This window comes from Vipera berus, assembly GCF_964194415.1.
Source record: "Vipera berus genome assembly, chromosome: 2".
In the NCBI taxonomy this organism is placed as follows: domain Eukaryota; kingdom Metazoa; phylum Chordata; class Lepidosauria; order Squamata; family Viperidae; genus Vipera; species Vipera berus.
In genome coordinates, this window is record NC_138203.1 from 286,531,416 (window position 1) to 286,555,656 (window position 24,241).

Genomic DNA, 24,241 nt, shown 5'->3' on the forward strand with positions numbered 1-24,241 from the left:
TTAAAATAGAATGAACGGAACAATGGGGCTGACGGTCAAAAATGACCGCCATCGACGGAGCCTTGCCACCACTCCAGAAGTGGTGAATGCTCCAACACTGGAAGTTTTTAAGAAGAGACTGGACAGCCATTTGTCTGAAATGGTATAGGGTTTCCTGCCTAAGCAGGGGGTTGGTCTAGATGACCTCCAAGGTCCCTTCCAACTACTACTACTACTACTACTACTTCTTCTTCTTCTTCTTCTTCTTCTTCTTCTTCTTCTTCTTCTTCTTATTATTATTATTATTATTATTATTATTATTATTATTATTATTATTATTATTATTATTATTATTATTATTATTATTTTCTTGTTCTGAAAATTCAGAATGGGAAAGAATTTCCCATCCCCTGAGTCTGACATGAATGGCCAACCTGCTTACAGCAGAATAAAAGTAAAAATGTAACACCACTATGATATTGGAAGAATTGTAAAAATTCTTTTGTTTGAAAGAAGATATTATGTTCACGTGTATTGTATGCAAGAATAAATACAAAAAATCAGGTGTACATATTTTTAAGTGGGAAATATGTTGATTTCTTCCCTTTCATATCAATAAATCTTGCTAAAGAAAACTCCATGAAAATAATTCAATGAAATAGACACCGTCTTCCTGCTTGGAAGTCTGATACCAGTGTACCGAAAGGCAAACTGGAAGCAAGCTGTCCATGACAATGGATTGATATTTATGATCTCCACTGCCAGATACATCTCAACCACCCTGAGACAAAAAGCAGATCTAGGTACTGCCTCCTGAGAGACTGTAACACACTATGAATGACAATAGCCACTTCTCTTCTCTCTCCACCCCCCCCAGCCTCTTGCCTGGGGCAAAATCACAAACCCATGTGGCTACATTTCTGATTCCACCTCTCTGGAATCCACTGGGCTTAGGTGAGACATGGCTGATAACATTATAGATGAGAGCTGCATCAGTATGCATCAACTGGGCATTTAAAAACAATAGCTGGAACCCAGAGCCACCGAGGATCTGGGAGCCAGGCACTGAAAGTAGAAACCAAGGAACATACAGTGGGACAACATTCAAATAGTGGACCTGATATCTGCAAGAATGGGCTATTCTCTTTTCCTTACTGTAAAGATGGACCTACCTTTTTCCAAGTTTACCCCAATTCTCCCTTCTAGACCAAGGTGTCCATATTAATGTGCCCCCCTTCCAGATAAGTGACAAAATCCCCAATTGACTCAGATAAACGAGTCAATTGGGTATTTGGGTAGCAATGTTCTTTCCGCTGGACAAAGTTGAAATCCAAGGTAAATAACTGTATCCTGGTCAATCTGAGCTTTTCCTTTATATCCAGCATACAGCTTGGTCCAACAAGAAAATGGAGCACGCTCTGTACTTTGTATAAGCTGAGGAGTTGTCAGCCCATAATACTGAATCAACATATGGAGTCCCCATTCCCAGAGAAAGATATTCCTGATATTTAGGAGCCAAAAAAGAAATGTGGAAAAAAAAATTAAACCAAGAGCTCCCTTAAAAACACTTTCAACTTCCTCCCTGTCCCTTTGTCCCATCTGAACTTTCCCCGAGTATCTTGAATGAATGAACCTTTATTGTCAAAGTACAACCATGTATACATTGAGATTAGCTGAGCCTCCCTTCATGCTCCCACCCCCCAACTCACAGTGACAACAAACCTCCATCTTATTACACCATGTAAACTAATTGCACCACAAACCGGCCTCGCAAGTCAATTCTGCATAAAGTTAATAAAAATTATTTCCCGTTCAAAAGCCTAACAGCCCATGGATAAAAGCTGTTTTTCAACCTGTTGGTGCAGCTGGCTATACTCCTATATCTCCTACCCGATGGTAGGAGAGTAAAGAGATACCGTCCAGGGTGTGAGTCATCCCTGAGAATTTTCCTCACTCTTCCAAGGCAATGAGCCCTGGCGATGTCATCCAGCGGTGTCAGGGGACACCCCACAATGTCTTGTGCTGTACTCACCACCCTCTGTAATACTTTCCTATCCGCGGCTGTCAGACCAGCATACCAAACCACAATACCATATGAGAGGACGCTCTCTATAGTAGACCGGTAAAAGAGGGTCATTAGCCATTGTTCTACCCTGTTCTTCCGCAAGACCCTGAGAAAGTGAAGCCTCTGTTGGGCCTTTCTCAGGGTTGTATTAACTTTCCAGGTCAAATCTTCACAGAGGTAGACTCACAGAAATTTAAAGGAGGAAACTCTCTCCACACAGTCCTCCCCGATGTAAAGTGGGGCAGGTTCCTCCTTTTTTCTCTGGAATTCTAGCACCATCTCTTTCGTCTTGCCGATGTTCAGGTGCAAGTTGTTGTTACTACACCATATGGATAGTTTTTGTACCTCCGCCCTGTATGCTGTCTCATCCCCACCTGTAATAAGACCCACCACAGTCGTATCATCTGCGAACTTAATTATCGCAGTGGATGGGTCAGATTATACACAGTCATATGTGTATAAAGAGTACAGGTAGGGGCTAAGCACGCAGCCCTGTGGCGAGCCGGTACAAAGCTTCAGGGGGGTGGACAAAGCAGACCCGACCCTCACTGTTTGTAACCAGTCCCTAAGAAAGTCTTGAATCCAATCGCAGATGGCGGGGGAGAATTTCAAGTCAGTCAGCTTCTCGATGAGAATGCTTGGCAAAATGGTGTTGAAAGCCGAGCTATAATCAACAAAAAGCATCCTGGCATAACTTCTAGGTTTCTTGAGATGACTTGCTACAGAGTGTAAAGCAGTAGCTATGGCATCGTCTGTCGACCTATTCCCCCTATAGGCAAATTGATGTTTATCAAAATCCAGTGGGAGGCATGTATCTTTTATCAGAAGCAGACACACCCGCAACACATCCTTTTCTCGTCTAGATACCTGCTGTTTTCATCCAGCACTCGGTGTCATAGATAACAAGTTAATCATTATTTTAAAAATGTGGCCTAGAACAGTGCCCCACCATGAAGGACCAGTGGAGAGAGGTTTTTTCTGCAGACTTGAGAGGGTGTGGTTTCATATGCTGCCTGTGGATGGGGCTTTTGCTTGTTTGCATGATTCAGTTTCTGGCATGCCGCAGCCAGGTACCAGTCTGCAGACCAGAAAGTTGGGGACCCCTGGCCTTGAAAGAACCATGCCACTGGAAACAGCTACAATTCAAAACATTACAGACTACAGTGCATTCTATGATTCCCTGGAAAATACCTGAGGCAACACTGACTCCAAACTGTAAACATTTTACCTTGAGAGCCCCCCTGTGAGTCACGATCATCTGAGCCGCAGCTGTGGCCTCATCAACCGGCAATTGCTGATAGGCCTGTGGTAAATCTAGTTTAGCAAAAATAGTACCCCCTTGCAAGGAGGCTAAAATATGGTTGACCACTGGAACCGGGTAAGTGTGTTGCTTGAGGGCTTTATTGAGGGTGCATTTATAGTCCGCACAAATGTGAATTTCCCCGTTGGCTTTAATTTAATTTAATTTAATTTATTAATATTTCTATACCGCCCTTCTCCCGGAGGACTCAGGGCGGTGTACAGGGCAAGAATAAAACACAGAAATTTACAAAAACTAAAAGATAATTAAATGCATGCCCGATTAAAATACAATTGATACACAGTAAAAACCCCAATAAAAATGATAAAAAACCCCCACCAATCCCCCCTCAGGCCAGGCCGGCTTGCTCGAACAAGTATGTTTTCAGATCGCGGCGAAAGGAGCGCAGATCGGGCGCCGTCCGGAGCTCAACCGGTAACTGGTTCCATAGCTCCGGGGCGCCCACAGAGAAGGATCTCCCCCTGGGGGCCACCAGTCGGCATTCTCTGACCGGTGGCACCCTGAGGAGGCCCTCTCTGTGGGAACGCACAGGGCGCAGGGAGCTTGATGCCGGCAGCAGATGTTCCCTGAGGTACTCCGGCCCCATGCCATGGAGGGCTTTGAACACCATTACTAGCACCTTGAATCTCACCCGGAAGACAACTGGCAACCAATGCAGCTCACGGAGCAGAGGTGTCACATGGGAGTATCGGGAGACTCCCAACACAACTCTCGCGGCTGCATTCTGTACCAGTTGGAGCCTCCGGGTGGTCCTCAAGGGAAGCCCCATGTAGAGAGCGTTGCAGTAGTCTAGATGAGAGGTCACGAGCGCGTGAGTGACCGTGCATAAATCATCCCGGCTTAGATAGGGCCGCAACTGGCGCACCAGGCGAACCTGGGCGAAAGCCCCCCTAGTCACAGCCACCATGTGATCTTCCAAGGTAAGCCGCGAATCTAGGAGGACTCCCAAGTTGCGAGCCCTATCTACGGGGGGTAATAATTCACCCCCCATAGAAAGAGATGGAATATCCAGATAGACCCGGGATGAAGGTATGCAAAGCCACTCGGTCTTGTCGGGGTTGAGTTGAAGTCTGTTCCTCCCCATCCAGACCCGAACCGCCTCCAGGCAACGGGACATCACGTTGAGGGCATCACTGGGGTGGTTTGGGGTAGAAAGAAAAAGCTGGGTATCATCAGCGTACTGATGATACCCAACTCCAAAGCCACGAATGATCTCACCCAGCGGTTTCATATAGATGTTGAACAGGAGAGGCGAGAGGACCGACCCCTGAGGAACTCCACAAACGAGAGACCTCGCGGTCGACCTCTGCCCTCCTGTCAACACCGACTGCGAGCGTCCCTGGAGATAGGAGGAGAACCACTGTAAAACCGTGCCTCCCACTCCCAATCCCCTGAGACGCCGCAGCAGGATACCATGGTCGATGGTATCGAAAGCCGCTGAGAGGTCTAATAGGACTAGAACAGAGGAATGACCCCTGTCCCGAGCCCTCCAGAGATCATTCACCAGCGCGACCAATGCCGTCTCCGTGCTGTGCCCGGGCCTGAAACCCGATTGGTACGGGTCTAGATAATCCGCTTCATCCAGGACCAAAGGGAGCTGATGCGCCACCACACTCTCAACAACCTTCGCAAGAAAGCGAAGGTTGGAGACCGGACGAAAGTTGTTCAATACAGCTGGGTCCAAGGCAGGCTTCTTGAGGAGGGGCCTCACCACCGCCTCTTTCAAGACGGCAGGGAAGCTACCCTCACTCAAAGAAGCTGATATAACTGCCTGGAACCAGCTGCGTGTCCTCTCCCGGGCTGCATAAACCAGCCAGGAAGGGCACGGGTCCAATAAACATGTGGTGGAGCTCAGTCTCCCCATAATCCTGTCCACTTCCTCCGGAGTCACAGAATCAAACTCCTCCCAAGTGATATCGACAAGACCACCTGCGTCCTGATCGCCAGACTCTGCCCAGTCAGAGTCCAGACCGGTCCGAATCCGAGTGATTTTGTCCGACAGATAATTGTTAAACTCCTCGGCACGACCCTGCAAGGGTTCCTCCCTCACCTCCTGATTAAGGAGGGAGCAAGTCACCCTAAACAGAGCGGCCGGGCGATTATCTGCGGACGCGATAAGGGTAGCGAAGTGATTGGACCTCGCCACCCTTATCGCAGCGAGATAAGACCTAATATGGGTTCTTAGTCGCAATCGGTCGGATTCGGATCGGCTGGACCTCCAACCGCTCTCTAGGCCCTGTCTCCGGCGCTTCATCTCCCGGAGCTTGAAGTCCCCCAAAACTATAAGTTTCGGGAACTCAACCACCAACCCAGAGAGGACATCGAGAAGCTCAGGCAGGGCTGCTGCTGCGTGACTAGGCGAAAGGTACACCAGCAGCAAGCCCAACTGCGCACCAGGGCCGCATCTCAAGAAGAGAGACTCACACCCGACTATCTGCGGAACGGTGGCCTCCCGCGGAGCTAAGGTCTCCCTCATAACAACAGCCACTCCCCCACCCCTACCCTGAGCCCGAGGCCGGTGTAGCACCCGGAAACCTGGTGGGCAAAGATCAGCCAGAGGAATACCGCCCTCTGGGCCCAACCAAGTCTCCGTGATGCAAGCCAGGTCCGCCTGCTCACCCTCGACCAAGTCACGGACGAGAGGAGCTTTATTAACGACAGACCTGGCATTCAGGTACACCAGCCGGAGCTCAGGAGGCTGCACATCCTCACTCCCGGGACCTCGGGGTAGAACAAGAGGGTCGGAACGCCTCACCGCTTGCAAGTAGCGGAGAGGCCTTCCCTGAGATCGATACGGCCCTCTGTTCCTGCACCTGCTGCCATTCCCTAACGTCGTGGGAATAGACATTCCCACGACTTGCCCTGGAGCCCCAGGGGCGACCGACCCCCGCTCCTCCCCTCCGCGATCAATCCCGGCCCTGGCCTGAACAATGGTTGCTGGACTGCCCCCCATATCCGAACAACCAAAAGAAGTTCCCACCCCCCTCCCTAACCTCCTAAAAAATTTAACCAAAAAACTAACCAGGGGCCTCCTATTTGGCTTATATCGGAGGCCCCTACACATGCCCAGCCATCTCTCAGGGTCCCAACACTCGGGCCCTTCATCAAGAGGAGGTGTAAAAAGTAAGGCGGGTCGCTCCCAGGATGGGGGGGGGGCCCTGAGAGCATATAAGGTCGTGCTAGAATAAGTCAGACGCATGATCTTAACAAGTCCGACAAAAAAACAGCAAGGCAGACCAGATCAACATGGGAGGATCTCAAAATAAATAAATCGAAGGCAAATGACCAGAGAGCCAGCCCAGCTCCACTGCCACTAGAGCTGGGAAATCCCGGAACAGATCGAATCCCGCCCTCTCACGGCGGTCAAAGCCAGGGGGCAACCTGGTACATACAAACCGGGGGAGCAATACCCCCCAGAGCTCTCACCTCTGGGAGGCAGCAGATGTAAAAACTTAACCACTCTCCCACAGTGGTTACAACCCGGGCCTTCTATTATAGGGGAGGGGGGAGAAGGGGAGGGAGTTAGAGCAAAGAATCTATGAAATACATCAGGATTAATAAGCCGGCATGGTCACAAAATGGTAGGAGAGATTCTGGTTATATAAGTCACTGCCATGTTGCAAAAAAGACTAGATGATAGTCAGTCAAGAAGGGAAGCCACAACATGGTCCAATGATTTTCTGGCGGCGCAGAGATTAAATTTTGCCTCACAAATGTCCGAGGCAACAGCGTCCGCGTTCCACCACCAGGCCAGGTCACCATATCAGAGAGGCCCACTCCCTTCACCGTCAGCCATCTCGGAGACCAGCCAAACGACGTCTCCACCACTCCAGCATTTTCACCCCCCCGCCGCTCCAAGCCGCGATTCATAGTCAGTCCAGCAACACGCGGCTCCCCAAGCAGCAGGAAGGCGTTCCGGAGCATCGCCGAGCTGTAAACAATTAATCCGGGCGTCACAGATCTCAGGAACACCACCAGGCTCCGTAGAAGGGGTCTCGGGACCTCCGTTGCACAAACGGTCAGCCGGTCGGAGCCACGCTGAGCAGAGCTTCAGCAAAAAATCAAGGTCTTTCCAGGCGCCTCAGCAGCCTCAGCAGTCTCCATTGGGGCTCCGCCCAGCTCCTCCGCGCCCAACAGCCTCCATCGGAGTTCGCCGGGTCCCTGCGGCACCGATAAACAGCTGATCGGCGCCATACAACACGGGGCTCTGTTCAGCTCCTCCATGTCCACCAAGCCGTCCAGAAACTCCCGAAACTCCTCCGGGCTCCTCCAGGCTCAGCTGATAGTCCTCAGAAAGTCCTCAGAGAGTCCTCGGAGTCCTCGGAGCCCTCGGTGAGTCCAGGCTCCCAGAGCCAGGCAAACCATGTAGGCGTTCTAAAGGCAGGCACCAAAGCTCAGCTCCCTCGTCCACGTCCTCCTCCTCACCCGAAATCTTCACAGGACCCAAATATCACTGTGAAGCTCCCCAGGGTTGCCACCTTGCTAAAATTGCCGAAGCTCCTAACGGAGCTCAGCCATGCACGTCCGCCATCTTGGGCATGCTCAGATGTGATGGCTTTAAGTGGGGTGACTATAGGAGTTTCCCACTTCCCCCTATCAACTGGCTGCAAAATGCCCTGTTCTACAAGCTTATCAATTTCGGAATCAATTTTATGTTTTAAGGCAAAGGGGACCCTTCAAGGTTTAACCCTAATTGGAACTATGTTGGGAACTAGCTTAAATGAGATAGGCGGGCCTGTGTATGTTCCTAGGGCTGAATCAAAAATGTCCACATATTCCTTGCATACTGACGAAAGGTTTGCAGTTTGTGTCCAGTTGATACCAGTAATCTGAATACCTAAGGCATCAAACCAATCGAGTCCAATGAGACTTGTTCTCTGGCCCCCTACTACTATGACATCCAAGTGCCCAAAAAACCCCTTAAATTTTACAGTCAAGGTGGCTTCTCCCTTAACTTTAATGAGCATTTTGAAAGTCAGCTAGAATGATGTCTGAGGGCCTTAGTTTGGCCCAATTGTTACTGTGCCTACACATGAAATTAAAAGTGTCTTGAGAAATAATGGAGATTGCAGAGTCCAATTCCATTTTACATGGAACTCCTTGTAGTTCTACCAGGAGCCTGAGTTTAGATTTGAGGGGGCGTTGGGCCTCAGTGCAGCACACGCTTCTACTGCTTCTGAAAACCCCCACACTAACTGGACCCTGGGCCCCAGTACCTCTCCTAGTCAGATCTTCTGACTGTTGTTTGGGTGGCCGGTTCCTCTGGCAGGCTCTGCAAACCACTGTGATGTGGCCTGCCCTTCTGCAGGCCCTGCACGTGGCTGTCCAGAATCTGCAATTGGCGCAAAAATGGTTGCCGCCACACCCTTTACATCTAGGTAAGAGAACTGCCTTCTAAGTGTTCTCTTGCTGTTGGCTGTTGCGGTGTTGTGCGTTGGGCTGCTTTTGTAGTCTGTTGATTTCAGGGTCTTCTTCCTCGGAAGACTTCTCGGGGCATTTGGCGTCCTCGTGGTGGACCGTTTCTTCATGCTTTGTCGTTTTGGCGGGCTGGACTGTTTGAACTGCACCCCCGGTGGCTTCGTTGGCCATTACTTCATCTTGTGCTTCTGAAAACGTTAAATTCAGTCTGGCAAAGAGTCTTTGTTGAAGCATTAGGTTCTGTAGGCCACAGACGAGCCGGTCTCATAGTCTCTCTTCTAAATTTGAAAATTTGCACAGGCGTGCAGCCTGCCTCAGGGCTGTGATGAATTCTGAAGCTGATTCGCCGGGTTGCTGCACTCGCTGGTCAAACATGAAATGTCAGGCTATTTCTGACATCTTGGGCTGAAAATGATCAGTTAGCTTCTTCTTGAGGTCTGTGAAGGAGACCGATTCTATCTGCGTCGGAGCGAAGAGGTTCTCGGCCAAATCAAAGGTTGCTGGGCCGTACAGGCAGAGTAGCATTGCAGCCTTCAGTCCTTCTTCCACAATTTGGTTTGCCCAGAGGTAGTTTTCTACCTGGGCCAGATAAGATAGCCATCCCTCTGGGTGCTTCACGTCAAATTCTCGAAGTCTCCCAACCTTCGGCATTCTGTCTTTGCTGGTTCTTGCAGTTTCTTCCGATCCTGCTTTCTGGAGCTCAGGGAATGAGTTCGCTGAGCACGAGGTCGCTAGTGTAGCTTGCTAGCCAACCTTGAGGGAGGGAGAGGAATGCCTTTTCCCTCCGGCGTGCGCTGCCTTCCCCTCATAGACTTCAGCTCTTTTCAGGAAAACAGGATCCCACCTTCGTCACCAGTGTTGTGTAGCAGGTTCTTTGGCGCAGGAAAGAAGGCGAGACAAATGAGTTCAGGCAAACTCATGGTTTATTGCTTGCAGACTGTGAACTGAGAACTGGGCTGTAACTAGCCACAATTTATAGTCTAGCCCCTAGGCGGCAGCCAATAGGTTTGAAGTAACCATTGCCACCTAGGGACAGCCAATAGCAGCACTGGAGACTTGTAGTCTGGGTTGCTGAAGAGCCATTACCTGCTCCAGCTACCCACGTGGTATTACATTTGAGCCCAATACATAACATACAGGAACCATTTGTGCTTTTGTTTGAGATGAAGACAACACAGGCTCACCCCCAGCAGCCTGCACCTGTCTTCAACAGTGAAAGGACCCAGGGCAGAAAACATCCTACAGCCAAAAAAGCTACACACACTTTTGCATTTCTCAGGTGACCCTGAGGACACAGATAAACCTCCAAATGTCCTCAATGCACTCTAAAAGAATGCAAATGACTAGTTATCTGCAAGGAATATAAATCCATCCACTCCTCACCATCCAATCAGAGCTGAAGAAGCTTCTTGGATGAGAAGTAAAACATCTTCAAAGATGATGATGATGATTATTATTATTATTATTATCATTATTATTATTATTATTATTATTATTATTATTATTATTATTATTATTATTTATTGTATTTGTATACCGCCCTTCTCCCGAGGGACTCAGGGCGGTGAACAGGGCACATATAAATAGAGAATACAAAAATTAAAAAGAATTAAATAATCGCCCAGATAAGAACAATAACAGTATAAAAACCCCATTAAAAACCCTAACATCCCCCATCAGGCCAGGCCAGCTTGTTCAAATAAATGGGTCTTCAGGCCGCGTCAGAAGGAGCGAAGGTCCGGTGCCATCCGGAGCTCGACCGGCAGCTGGTTCCATAAAGCCGGAGCGCCCACAGAGAAGGCCCTCCCCCTGGGGGCCACCAGCCGACATTTTCTGACCGGTGGCACCCTGAGGAGGCCCTCTCTGTGGGAACGCACAGGGCGGAGGGAAGTTGACGCCGGCAGCAGGTGATCCCCGAGGTACTGCGGACCCATGCTTGTTTCCTCAAAGAATCATGGTACCCGTGAACAAGGTTCAGTTCCTTAATTCTCATACTTTCTTGTTCCTTGTTCTGCTTACATGAGGAAATGTGTGCCGATCACAATCTTTCACCATCTCTTGCAGAGGTCACAGTTCTTTCTTTTACTAAGTATTTCTCAGCAGACACCACCTTTAGTTTATTTGACTATCAAAGAAATACGTTTGATTTATACAGAAAGAATTACCGGTAATAAGATTTTTTTTCTTTCACAATACCCAGAACACAAACCACGTTTCCTCTCTTGTAAGGGAGCAAGGAGTTTCCAAGAATGACATTAAACACTATACAGCAGGGGTCCCCAACCTTTCTGGGTTGGCAGCCTGGGGCAGGAGGGGGTGGAGGCACCTTTATGCATGGATGCACGAACGGGGCCACAATGGCACACATGATACAAACGAGGCTATAAGCACCTGCGCAACGCTTGGCGATGCTAGCACCTGCATGATGCCACAATGCTAGTGCGAGTGGGGATGTGTGCGCTCGTGGCAATGATAGCACCTGCATGATGTCACAATGCTAGGGTTAGGAGTGTGCCCTCGCAGTGACATGAGCTCCCACACAATGCTCGTGGCATCACTAGTGTTGGCATGACTCCATGGGGTGCACTTGTGGTGACGCTAGTGCCCGCATGACACTCACAGCATCGCTAGCACCTGTGCAATGCCATGACACTGTGCGAGTGGGGCTGTGTGAGCATGTACACACACTTGCACTGCCCAGTCACTCACACGGCCCAGTGGCCAACAGCCACAGCCTGATAGTGGGCCATGGTCCAGAGGTTGGGGACCCCTCATTTATGAGATAAGTGACCAACTAATTCCATTACTATGATTTGATTCTTTGTATTTCCTCTCTCTTCCATTCCTATCCTAGCTTCCCTGCAATCTTGCCAAAGACTGAGTAACTCTGCCTCATCTTTTTCCTTCAGCAGCTGATACAGTTTTTATTTGGGATTTTGGCTATTTCCTCAGAGGGCTGAGGAAATTTCTTTTGAATTGGTCTTGGTAGTGTTTTTTTAAGCTTCCATTCTCAATGGAGCACTTTGGAAAGTACACTCTTGAGGAAGTTACAAGAGTGATGTATCTTCTCCTCATAATTTTCAAAATCACCACTATCCCTTGTTTCATCTTGATGCCACATCACTTGGGAATTTCCTTCAAACAGTTGAAGAGCAAGATGAGGTAATCCAACATCCAGGCTGCATAAATACCTTGGGTGAGGCAGATGCTGTGCAGATGAACACTGTCTTATCCCCTCAGATGTTAGCCTTCTATTGAGCTCGGTCTACACTACAGAAGCTACTGCAAGTTCGAGCTTGGACGATATTCTGCTAACAGTGTAATGAAGACAGTTACATGGCAGGAAACAGTGCAGGCATAGAAAAGATGATCCTCTTTCTCCTGTTATTTCTGCTGATCCTGTTCCTGCCTTGCCCAGCCTCCAAGATGTGGAAGACCTCCTGCCCTTTGACTCTGGGTCGGGATGGGGAACAGCCATTGATTTATGGCAAGCCAGGAGACCTTTACATTAGTGGCATGATCTGTGGAATAAAGACTCTTTTCCAACAAAATAATTTCCACAGGACTCCCTCTGCTATGGTTTCCGAGTAAGACTACAGGGCTGTTCCACATTATTTGATTTCTGCCATGTTGGTAACATTCTGCTCCTTCCAAATTCCCAGGCCTCTCTTTTCTTTATTGGCCAATTGCTGTCCATTTTTTTCTTTAGAGGCACGTCTGAGTTGTATTTCATGGGCTGCAAATAATGTGGCTGTAAGCTATAATGCTGGTTGACAAGCTAGAGGAATGGGAAGTCTTTCTGCCATCAGTTTAATGTGCAGAACAAAGAGCTACTCTGCTTTTCTTCTGCATATTTTCAGCAAACATGACTAGAACTGGTTGATGAGAAAGTCTGTGGATACATCAATGCAAAGCCACCAGCCCAGAGCACAAACTGGTTAGTGAAGAGAAGGGGAATGAATTTTTACATGGTGCAAATGGGAAAAAGGTGCTTTAAAAAGGAATGAGCAATTTGATTTCTGGTTCTCTCTCTGTCTCTCTTAAATAAGGGTATGAGTTGAATGGTTTGTGAAGTAACCAACAAAACCTAAGCATCAGCAATACCGGTTAGGAAGTGAATCTTGGCCATCTCTCAATCTCTAGTTCATACATTCACTAGGTCTTGCATCTTTGTAAACCTGAATAAAGTATCTTGATCACTTTTCCTGTGCCAATCAATGAATTATATCCAGAAATGGGCAGTTTGGAAATAAGAATCTGCTTCAAAATACATCAAAATATGTCTAAAATAACATCCAACTCCCACCTCCCAAAGGCAGCAGATAGAAAATAGCTTAGCTAGAATTGAGGATGGATGTTGACATAGTCAATAGTTACTGATACATTGAAAAGGTTTATGTTAAAAAAAGAACAATGAAATACACTGGCTTCTTGCTGTGATTAATGTTGATAAATTGCAATCATATTTCCAGGAAAGGATCTTCATCTTACTGGAAAATCCTGTCCTTCCTCTTTGCTGTCCGAGAGATCAACCAGGATCCAAAATTCTTACGCAATATCACTTTGGGCTACACAATTCAGGACAGCTATTTTGATGTGAAAATGACTTCAGATGCTCTGCTGGACCTGCTTTCAATGGGAGAGGCCAACGTGCCCAACTATAGCTGTGGAAGGCAGAAAAGCATTCTGGCACTTATTGAAGGAGCTGCGATGGACATCTCTATCCAGATTTCAACCTTGCTGGAAACCTACAAAATCCCACAGGTGTTTGTATGCATGGAACTATATCTAGATTTGTAACAGGAGCAAAAAGCCAGCAGCCTAATATCCCAATGCTGATTGTCGACTCATGAAATCTAATTGTCTGCAATAGTGGCGAATAACTATAGCTCGTGTATAGGGTGTGTGGGGGGAGGGTTTGTTCTCCAAGCTGGTGGGTTGGTTTCTAAACATTTTGTTACCAAGCTAAGTAACACCTTCAGCAGAGTTTAGGAGATGTCTGTTTATAAGGGCTTCACGTGTGCACTTGTCAAGAGAGGGTCTTGGGTCATCAGCCACACTACCACCCACCACATTTGTGAATTTATTGAAGACTGTCACTCCACAAGCAATTCCATCAACAGACACATTGACCCACAACCTATCTATGAACCTGTCAGAATCCAAATCAACCTCACAGCCAACTGGAGGCAGCACTGATCCTCAATCAACCCATGCAAGCCCCCCTCACCAGCAGTTCACCTCTCAATGACCCTGACTTGATGTAACCTCCCCATCACAAACCTCTCATTGATGACTCACACCTGACCCATCTCAAGACCCCCACTTGACCCATCTCCACTTGAAGCCCTTATAAACAGAAGAACACTGAGAAAGACATCCCCTAAACTCTGCTGAAGATGTTACCTAGCCTGGTAATGAAACATTCGGAAACCAATCGACAAGATTGGATAATGAACCTTCACCCTCAGATCCAATTCTGATAATTTCCCCCTTAATAATAGCATCTTCAAAGCATGACCCAGCCATTCTTGAACAGATAGAAAGCCTGAACCCCCCCCCCCCCCTTAATGATTACTTTGATTCAGTGTTGGCTGGATGATTTCAGACGTCTCAATCACTGGTGGAGAAATGACCTCTAAAGTGAGGTTCCCGCTTAAGGGCTTGTAGATTGGCAAAGTGACAAGGGAAGCAGCTTCCATATAAAAATTTTTTTTTGGTAAAAGGTGGTTTAGCCTTTCTCCAAGAAGAAAAACAATATTTTAATCCTCACTTTGGATAATTAATGTTTTGGTGTTGATCTGACTAAACAATGAACCTTAATACCTTCCTTTTATTTTCAGATCAGTTATACTTTTGCTTCACATGTGCTAAGCGATAAAACTCAGTTCCCCTTTTTCTATCAGACTGTCCCTTCAGAAGAAACCCAGTACTCTGGGATCGTGAGACTCCTCCACCATTTCAGATGGACTTTAATAGGGCTCCTTGCTCCAGATAATGATGATGGAGAAACCTTCATGAGAACTTTAACACCCCTGCTCACAAGGAATGAAATTTGTGTGGTTTTGTCACAAACTGTCCCTGTGGTGGCCATCAATGTACGTATTCATCTAAAACAATTCTACAAATGGACACAAGTCAATGTCTTTGTTTATTTTGGAGAACCAGGTTCCTTCATACATGGAATATTTATTATGCAGAACGTGTTTAACCTTGTGAAATCATCCACTCCTGGCAAAGCCTGGATCACTACAGCTAGCTGGGATTTTATGCTGGATTTGAGATATAGTCCACGAAATATACTCTACACTTCTGTTTATTTTTCCTTCTTCACCCACCAAAGAAAGTGGGCAAACCAGGATGATTTCCACTTATTTTATCGATCAATTAGGAGATTTGTAGAGATAACATTTCGTTGTTCATATTCAAAGCATCCCTTGGCCAAGAAAGGTAGGACAAGGTGCACTGAGAAAGAGAAGCTGAAGATCCAACTGACCCAGGAGGAGAAAGAAAGAAGCTTCTCTCTAGACAACTACAACATTTACCACTCTGTCTGGGCTGCAGCACAGGCATTAAATATTGCATATCCTTCCAGAAGTGAGAAGATGAGGAGGAAGGATAGAGACAGGATGGAAGTTCAAAAACTGCAACCATGGCAGGTATTTATCTTTTCCATTATAGGTCTCTATCCTCTACTTGAGGCTCAGTACTATAACTGCATAATTTGTATAGGTGGAAACAATGCACCATGCTGAGATTTGAGAGAATAGAATAGAATAGAGTAGAATAGAGTAGAGTACAGTGGAGTAGAGTAGAGTAGAGTAGAGTAGAGTAGGATAGGAATGGAATGGAATAGAATAGAATAGAATAGAATAGAATAGAATAGAATAGAATAGAATAGAATGGAATGGAATGGAATGGAACGGAACGGAACGGAACGGAACGGAACAGAACAGAACAGAACAGAACAGAACAGAACAGAAGTGGAATGGAATGGAATGGAATGGAATGGAATGGAATGGAATAGAATAGAATAGAATAGAATAGAATAGAATAGAATAGAATAGAATAGAATAGAATAGAATAGAATAGAATAGAATAGAACAGAACAGAATAGAATAGAATAACAGATTTGGAATGGACCTTGGAGGTCTTCTAGTCCAACCCCTGCTCAGGCAGGAAACCCTATACCACTCAGACAAATGGTTGTCCAATCTGTTCTGAAAATCTTCCAGTGTTGGAGGATTCATGACTTCTGGAAGCAAGTTGTTCCACTGAATAATTGTTCTAGCTGTCAGGAAATTCCTCCTTAGTTCTAGGTTGCTTCTTTCCTTAATTAGTTTCCATCCGTTGCTTCTTGTCCTGCTTTCAGGTGCTTTGGAGAATAGCTTGGCTCCCTCTTCTTTGTGGCAGCCCCTGAGATATTGGAACACTGCTATCATGACACCCCCTAGTCCTTCTCTTCATTAAACTAGGAATGCCCAATTCCTGCAACCGTTCCTTATATGTTTTAGCCTCCAGTCCCCTGATCATCTTTGTTGCTCTTCTCTACACTTTTTCTAGATTTTCAGTGTCTTTTTTATGTTGTGGTGATCAAAACTGGATGCAGTATTCCAAGGGTGGCCTTATCAAGACATTAGAAAGTGGCATCAACACTTGACATGATCTTGATTCTATCCCTCTATAAATGCAACAGTTAACCTCCCCTAGGCACAAAACAATAGTGGTTCATGTGCTTATTTAAAAGTTCTAAAAGAAAAATGATTACTTAACTACTGCAATACTATCTTCATCCCATTACATCAGCCCATCCCAACCAGCCAGGGAGGAAAGGCATTTAACAGATCCCATCAGTTAAAAGACTCTGACCAGTGGGGTCTAGGAAGGCAGCCTTCTCTGCCATTTTCCCCATCCCTATGGAATATTCTTCTCCCAGAGATGAATTATTCTTCCCTCTCTCCCCCGGTCTTCTTAAAATATGAAGGCATTTCGCTTCTCATCCAAAGAAGCTTCTTCAGCTCTGGCTGGATGGTGGGGGAATGGAAGGATTTGCTACTCAGAAGGATGCACTACTCAGGTGACCCTGAGGACACAGAGAAGCCTCCAGGTGGCCTCAATGACTCTCTGAAAGAATGCAAATGACCAGCTGCCTGCAAAAAGTATAAAAGAATGCAAATGACCAGCTGCCTGCAGAAAGTATAAATCCTTCTATTCCCCACCATCCAGTCAGAGCTGAAGAAGCTTCTTGGATGAGAAGCGAAACGTCTTAAAAGAAGAACAAGAAAGTCCAGTTGCCTCGTGAAAAAGCACCTTTGGGATAACTATGACTTGGATGATTGAAAATCTTCATAGACATTTAGCTATTCTATTGTACAGAGTTCAACAATGAAGGAGATGGGCGGTTCACAAATTATAATATGGCAATACAGAAAAATACCAAGATAAGTCTAAATTCACAGTTATGCCATGTACCTAAGAGAGAGACACTGAGTCATTTGATATTTCCTTGATTATTTTATTTTTGTGCTAAAATATCCTAAACTTTGCCAGTTTCATATTTTTTTTTCCTGAGTAGAAACTCAGCTCAGATTTAAGAATCTTAGTAATGCATAAGGATAATGCTTTCTTTCCCAAAGGACTAGATCTCATAATAGACATTCAAGATCAAAATAAGACATATCCAGATATTTAAAAATGCATAGCCACCTGAGTTTGAATGAGTTTTGCATTTCAAGGCTGAAAAATTGATCCTCCTTTCCTTTTCGTCTTTCGTCTTCTTCCCCTTCTTCTCCATCTGTTATTTCTATTTTTCCTCCCCTGTGTTCTCCTTCACCTGTTCCAGTTGCACTCCTTCCTCCAAAGCTCCCATTGTCACAACTCTTCCATGGGTGGAGTGTATTTAGATGTGAATGGCAAGATGACAGCTGATTTAAACATCATGAGCTCTGTGATATTCCCTAATAAGTCCATAAAGAGAAGGAAATTTGGGAATCTGAGAAGAGAAGGATCGCCAGACCTCAAGCTTTTCACTGATCAAGAGGGTACTGCCTTCCTCAACTTACTGAACAAGGTGAGAGAGAAAAGGCTTTAATTTCTCCAACTTTGGTCACTTCACTGCCTTGAATACCTGCCAATTTCTTCTAACTGCAAAAACCAAGAGACCTCATCTTCTTTCAGGCACCAGCTCTGCAAAAGGAATAGATCCTTCAGTTAGGAAGGTTTCTTTGCCTGGCTTCTCTCCACTACTGATATTATTCCTGTACTGGTGATTTATCATATCTTTGTAAACATCGTGAGGCTATTCTTGATATCACACAAAGTCTGTTATCATTACTGTTAGCTTGGGATGAGAATGCAATGAAGTCTACAGAGTTCCCACAACAGGGGTCAGCATGACAAAACAAAACATGGAGCTTTCCCCTCACCCATTTTGTGAATTATGGGGCTTGTGGAAGTTGTCAAGGAAAGCTTAAATCAACCTTATTTGGACAATGTGGACAATGGAGATACTGTCTTAGGGAGGCAACAGAAAAACAAAGCCATCAAGGCATGTTTTAGTCAGGGCAAGGAGAATGAAGAAAGCTCCTTAGCATTAATATATACTGGCATTTAGAAAAATGCCATCAAATCATCTGGAGCTCAGCCCATTAAAAGAATAACTTCATTGGAAACCTTGATGAAGCAGGAAGGAGCAAACAGAATGAGGTCTAACCAAAGAAGCAATAAATAGTTGCATTAGTCATTAGAACAATTAATCAGTGGAACAACCTGCCTCCAGAAGCTGTGGATGCTCCAATACTGGAAGTTTTTAAGAAGAGACTAGACAGCCATTTGTCTCAAATGGTATAGGGTTTCCTGCCTGAGCAGGGGTTGGACTAGATGACCTCCAAGGTCCCTTCCAACTTTATTATTGTTGTTGTTGTTATTGTTGTTGTGCTGGTACTTACCTTTAAAGCCCTACATGGCTTAGGCCTGGGATATCTGCAGGACCGTCTGCTGCCGGGGACGACTTCCCATCGCCCAGTGCGCTCACACAGAGAAGGCCTCCTCAGGGTGCCGTCGGCCAGACAATGTCGGCTGGCGACCCCCAGGGGGAGGGCCTTCTCTGTGGGAGCGCCAGCCCTTTGGAATCAACTCCCCCTTGAGCTTCGGATGGCCCCGGACCTCCGGTCCTTTCGCCGCGACCTCAAAACCTTCCTTTTCCATCAGGCTGACCTGGATTGATGATGGGTTTTTAAAAGTTTAAATTTTTAACTGTGTAATGACCTCCGATCATTCCGCCGGGGCCTGAAGACCTGGCTCTTTGAGCTCTCGGGCCCAGGCTGAGGAGAAATTTTTCATTGGGGTTTTAAGTATACAGGGTCAATTTAATATTTTTTAATTTGGTTTTTTTAACTTTTGTATGGTGGATTTTTTAATTTCCTGTAAACCGCCCTGAGTCCTCAGGGAATAGGGCGGTATATAAATGTAACTATTAAATTAAATTAAATTAAATTAAATTAATTAATATCTGGGGCTGTTATTTAATTTTTTTTAACTTTTGTATTGCTGTTTTTTATTGCTGTTAGCCGCCCTGAGTCCTTCGGGAGATAGGGCGGCATATAAGTCCCATAATAAATAAAATAAATAAATAAATATAACAGTATACTGGTTTTGAAGCACCAAATTCAACACACTACTTAAGAATGACTTTATTCTCTGGAACCCTCATACTCATAAGTAAATGTGGCCTATCACATTTCTTTAATTTCATCTTCTTTTTTGCTCAGCTCCTGCCTTTTTCCAAGTGTGTGGAAAGCTGCCATCCAGGTTTTGTCAAGGTTCCTCGGGAAGGGGAACCCCCTTGCTGTTATGACTGCCTTTCTTGTGGAGAAGGGACCATCTCCATTTGGGAAGGTGGGTGATGCTGGAGAAAAAAAGCAGGTTCCAGAGGAGGTGTGTGTTTGTGTGTGTGTGTGTGTGTGTGTGTGTGTGTGTGTGTGTGTGTGTGTGTGTACTGGCACTTTGGGGAGGCTAGCAGCACCTACATGTTCACAGTTTTCACCACAATAACAAAAGTGGTGCTGTAACACCAAGCCATAAGCTTTGTCCCTCTGGGCCAGGTCTTGGTGCACTTAGAAAAGGGCTGAGACTTGCATCAAAACATTGACCTCAACTTTCATCAGTCTGTGTTATGACCCGGATAGGGAAGACTAGGCTGGCCTCCAGAGAGTTCTTTGTTGCTGTTGGAAAGGGTTAGCAAATGACCCTCCACTGACTAGTCAGGCTCCACCCCCAGTCCCTCCCAAAACAGCCCTTAATGACTTGGCAATTCCACAAGGCAAAAGTCTGGACAGAAAGTCAGGGCAGTTCTCAAAACAAGGCAAAGGTCCAAGAAAAGGAGCAGTTTTCCAAAGGGCATGGTGAAAGAAAAGGCAAACGCAGTTCACAAACAAGGGCACAGTTCAAACCAAAAAGCCAAGAGCATTTTTCAAAACAAGACAGGGTCCAAGGCAAGGCAGATCTGAAGGGAGAGAATCTTCAGGGATAGGGCAAGCCAAGGACAGTCCTCGCAGCAAGGCAAAAACAGTCTTTGATTCATGGAGCAAAAGCAGTTCTTGAAGCAAAGCAAAAAGCTGTTGTGTATGCCACCTTAACACCAGGCGGCATCAGTCAGGCGATCTGATTGGTCAACCTGTCCGGCGGAAAATATAGGACACCGGGTTGGGTGTCTGTCACCTGTTTGGTGGGAGAATAGAGCCAGTGGGTTGGCTGACTGCGGGGATGTGGGAATTAATATAAGGGGGCACCTGGGGGGAAAGTTCTCAGTTCCATCTTGTAACCAATAAAGACATATACTCTGACTGCCGTCTCCTGGTCATTGCACATGACACCAGTTCTTAAAACAAAGTGAAAGCAGGAAAAGTCGAGGGAGTGTAATCTGAAAAACAAACACTTGTTCCTGGCAAAAGCCCCTCCTACAGCATCTCCTTAAATGTTACTTTCCAGGTGAACCTTGTAAGGAGGGGCAGGGTACCCTCCTCCTGAGTAGTTGAATTGCCCTGTGCTGACTCTGCCTTCTCCCAATTCTTCATACTTGGGGACTGTGTGGGGAGAGGCATTTGATGATCTCTAGAGCTCTGGAGCTCTTCTGCTCTTCCTTGATCAGCCTGAACCCTCTTTCCCTCCCTGGCTACTCTTACGAGGCTCAATAAGCCTAGGACTGCCTTGTCCTCATTCTCAGGTTGTTCCTGTCATGTATTGGCCTTTTGTATATGTTGTAAGTGTTTGCTCAGGTTGCACTGCTTGCTAATTGCTTGCATTCAATTGCTAAGTGCTAGTTCACATGTATGCTTGTAACGGTTGCTAGCCAGCTCAGACTGGTTGTCTCCAGCTGGCTAAGTAGGTCTTTGGGTGGGAAACCTATGCTTCAAACCTATTGGTCACCGCCTATCGGCCAACCATATAAATAGCTGCACAGCAGCTCCCTTGTTGCTTTTGTTCTGTTCTGACCTTCAATAAAGCATGTTGTTGTTTTGAACCTTCTGTCTCGCTCAATGCCTGCAAAGAACCAGCTATACAACACTGGCGATGAAGGTGGGATGTGCTAATTCTTCGTAACAGCCTGAAGTCATTAGGGGGTGAGACCAGCACAGAGTCTGGTAGGGAACAGCATTCCCCCCACCCTGGTCTGCCTAGCAAGCCACACTGGTGACCACCCCACCCTGAGGATCAGTCCCTGGGCTACGCAGAAGCCAGCAGGATGAGGCAGTGTGAGACACGAGCCATGAAGACTTCTCACCATGGCGAAGGTCGGAAAGCTCGGAGAATTCGATGTGATGCACCCAGACAGATGGTCATCCTACATTTCCCACATAGAAAACAACCTGCGTGCAAATCAAGTCAGCGAAGATGGGCTGAAGGCCACAACCTTCCTCTGTGTGTGCGGCCCAGCCACCTTCAATATTGCAGAGAACTTGGTTGCCCCAGCGCCATTGGAAACCATCATGTATGTAGACCTAAAGAAGAAGCTGTATGACCATTTTGAACCAAAGCTTTCAGTGATAGCGTGGAGACATGCCTTCGAACAACACAAACAACAACCCGGTGAGTTGGTGCCAGAATTCATTGCAGTGCTTTGTCAAGCTTCGTGACTCTGCAATTTCTCCAACCTAGAGCAGCGACTAAGAGACCGCTTAGTCTGTGGACTCAGGAACAGAGAGCTCCAACAAAAACTCTTTGCGAAGGTGACTGTCTCACTTCAGGAGGCATTGCGGCCTCCAAAAGTGTGCCATCTTCAGAAACCATCCACCATGAGGACGTCGAATGTGGGGAAGATACCGACTCCGACCACGAAGTTGACAAAATTCAATGGCACCATGAAAGAGGAACAAGGCTAGCTGACAAGGCAGTTCTGTTCCCGTGGTGCTTGGGCTGCAGAGGCCACCATCAATGTGCAGATTGCTGTTTCAGGACAGCCACGTGCCAAGTGTGTGGAAAACCAGGCCACATTGCCACCGTCTGTTGAGGTTGCCAGAGGGATGGCCAGCCAGATGAGACTTTCAGGAGAGGTACTGGGGCCCTGGGGCAACACCGAGTAGGGTTCTGCTCCAGCCGCCGGAGCATTTTTCGCACTGGTGCCCGCCTACCTCTTAAACAGAAGTTGCGACTGCAGGTCGAGCTTCAAGGTGTTCCATGTAAAATGGAACTGGACACAGGCTCCGCTGTGTCCATCATCTCCATCGGAACTTTTTGGCATGTAGTAACAGATGGGTCAAGCTACGACCATCTAATATCCTACTTACCGACTTCCAGAATTCCAGGGTGGCGGTCAAGGGCAAGGCCACACTTGCGGTGAAGTTCAAGGGGTTTTCAGGCCCACTAGATGTTATTGTGGTAGATGGCCAATGAACGAGGCTCATAGGGCTAGATTGGTTTGATGCATTGGGCATCCCAGGTCACTGGCATTCACCGGACTCAAACAACAGATTTGTCTTCTGTCTTCAAGGAATTTGCAGATGTTTTCAGCCCAAGTTTGGGAGAGTACAAGGGCCCTCTGATAGCTTTTAAACTTAATCCCCAGGTTGCACCAATTCGGGTTAAGCCCCGATGTGTGCTGTTTTTGTTAAAGCATAAAATTGATTTAGAGCTGGACAAGCTTGTTAGTCAGGGGGTTTTAGAGCCTGTAGACAGTGGGGAGTGGGAGACCCCCATTTTAATGCCACTCAAGGCCAACGGAGAGGTATGAATATGTGCTGCCTACAAGTGTACCATTAACCGGGCACTACAGCAGCATGCGTACCCCATCCCAGTTGTCAGCCATATTCTGGCGTCATTGCAAGGAGGCCGTGTGTCCTAAGTCAAGTATTGGCTTGGATTCATACAGGATGGCTTGAAAATAGCGGGGGCCCCGAGTTCAAGAGATTTTTCAGTTGGAAAAATGAGCTTTCAGCTCACAAGGGGTGCATCCTTTGGGGTAGCAGGGTCATAGTCCCCGGTTCACTCAGGCCCAGAGTTCTCCAGTCTCTGCATGAAGGCCATCAGGACATTGTCCAGATGAAGGCACTGGCCAGAGCTAGATAAAGCTATCGAGGCCAAGTACATGGGTGTTATATGTGTTAACAGTCCAGACCAGAAATGCTGCAGGCCCCTGTCCACCAATGGGAGGAAACACATACACCGTGGTCAAGGATCCATGTTGATTTTGCCGGCCCCTTTCAGGGATAGTTGTTTTTAATAGTGGTCGATAGCCACTCTAAATGGTTGGAGGTGGTTCCAAATCCCAATATGACTACTCCAAGGACCATCCAGGTGTTGCAGTCACTGTTTGCAATGCATGGGCTGCTGGACATCTTAGTCTCTGACAATGGAGCCCAGTTCACCGCATCAGAATTTCTGGCCTTCCTCAGAGCCAATATCATTAGGCATGCCACATTGGCTCCTTTTCACCCATCATCAAATGGGCAAGCAGAACAGATGGTTCGCACAACCAAAGAGTCCCTTAAATGCATTTCTATAGGGGACTGGTTCTGTTCTGACCTTCAATAAAGCATGTTGTTATTTTGAACCTTCTGTCTCGCTTAATGCCTGCAAAGAACCAGCTACACAACAGTTCCTCCTGAGCCATAGAGACTGCACCATCCCCCAGTTCCATCATCTCCTCCTCCTCCTCCTCCTCCTCCTCCTCCTCCTCCTCAAACTCAGACTCCGATGGGGCCATGACAGCCTGATCCTATGAACATCAGAACCAGGGCCATTCTCACAGCAGACACCAAAAGCAGAATAGGATACTGGTTTTCATAGAAAAAAAAACAAACCTCACTAACCCACCCCTTGTGAGACATGTGCACTGAATCAGCCATACACTAATTTATTTCATTCATTCATACCTTTTCATTTTGGCCTATCATTCATACAAAAGAAGTTTAAGTTACAGAAATAGATGGCCCCTAGATATATTTAATTTAGCTACCCAGTTG

General features: G+C 46.6%; 1 protein-coding gene across 1 annotated transcript in view; it reads left to right on the top strand.

The window, feature by feature from the left end:
- Nucleotides 1–7,587: 7,587 nt before the first annotated feature.
- LOC308663061 (vomeronasal type-2 receptor 26-like) overlaps nucleotides 7,588–24,241 on the top strand; it is a gene marked incomplete at both ends in the record, with an annotated part of 41,133 nt that continues 24,479 nt past the window's right edge. Inside the window, 2 exons of the mRNA XM_081319205.1 lie at nucleotides 7,588–7,697; nucleotides 13,256–13,549. Coding sequence (XP_081175331.1) covers nucleotides 7,588–7,697; nucleotides 13,256–13,549 — 404 coding nt within the window. The remainder of the gene's footprint in view (nucleotides 7,698–13,255; nucleotides 13,550–24,241) is intronic.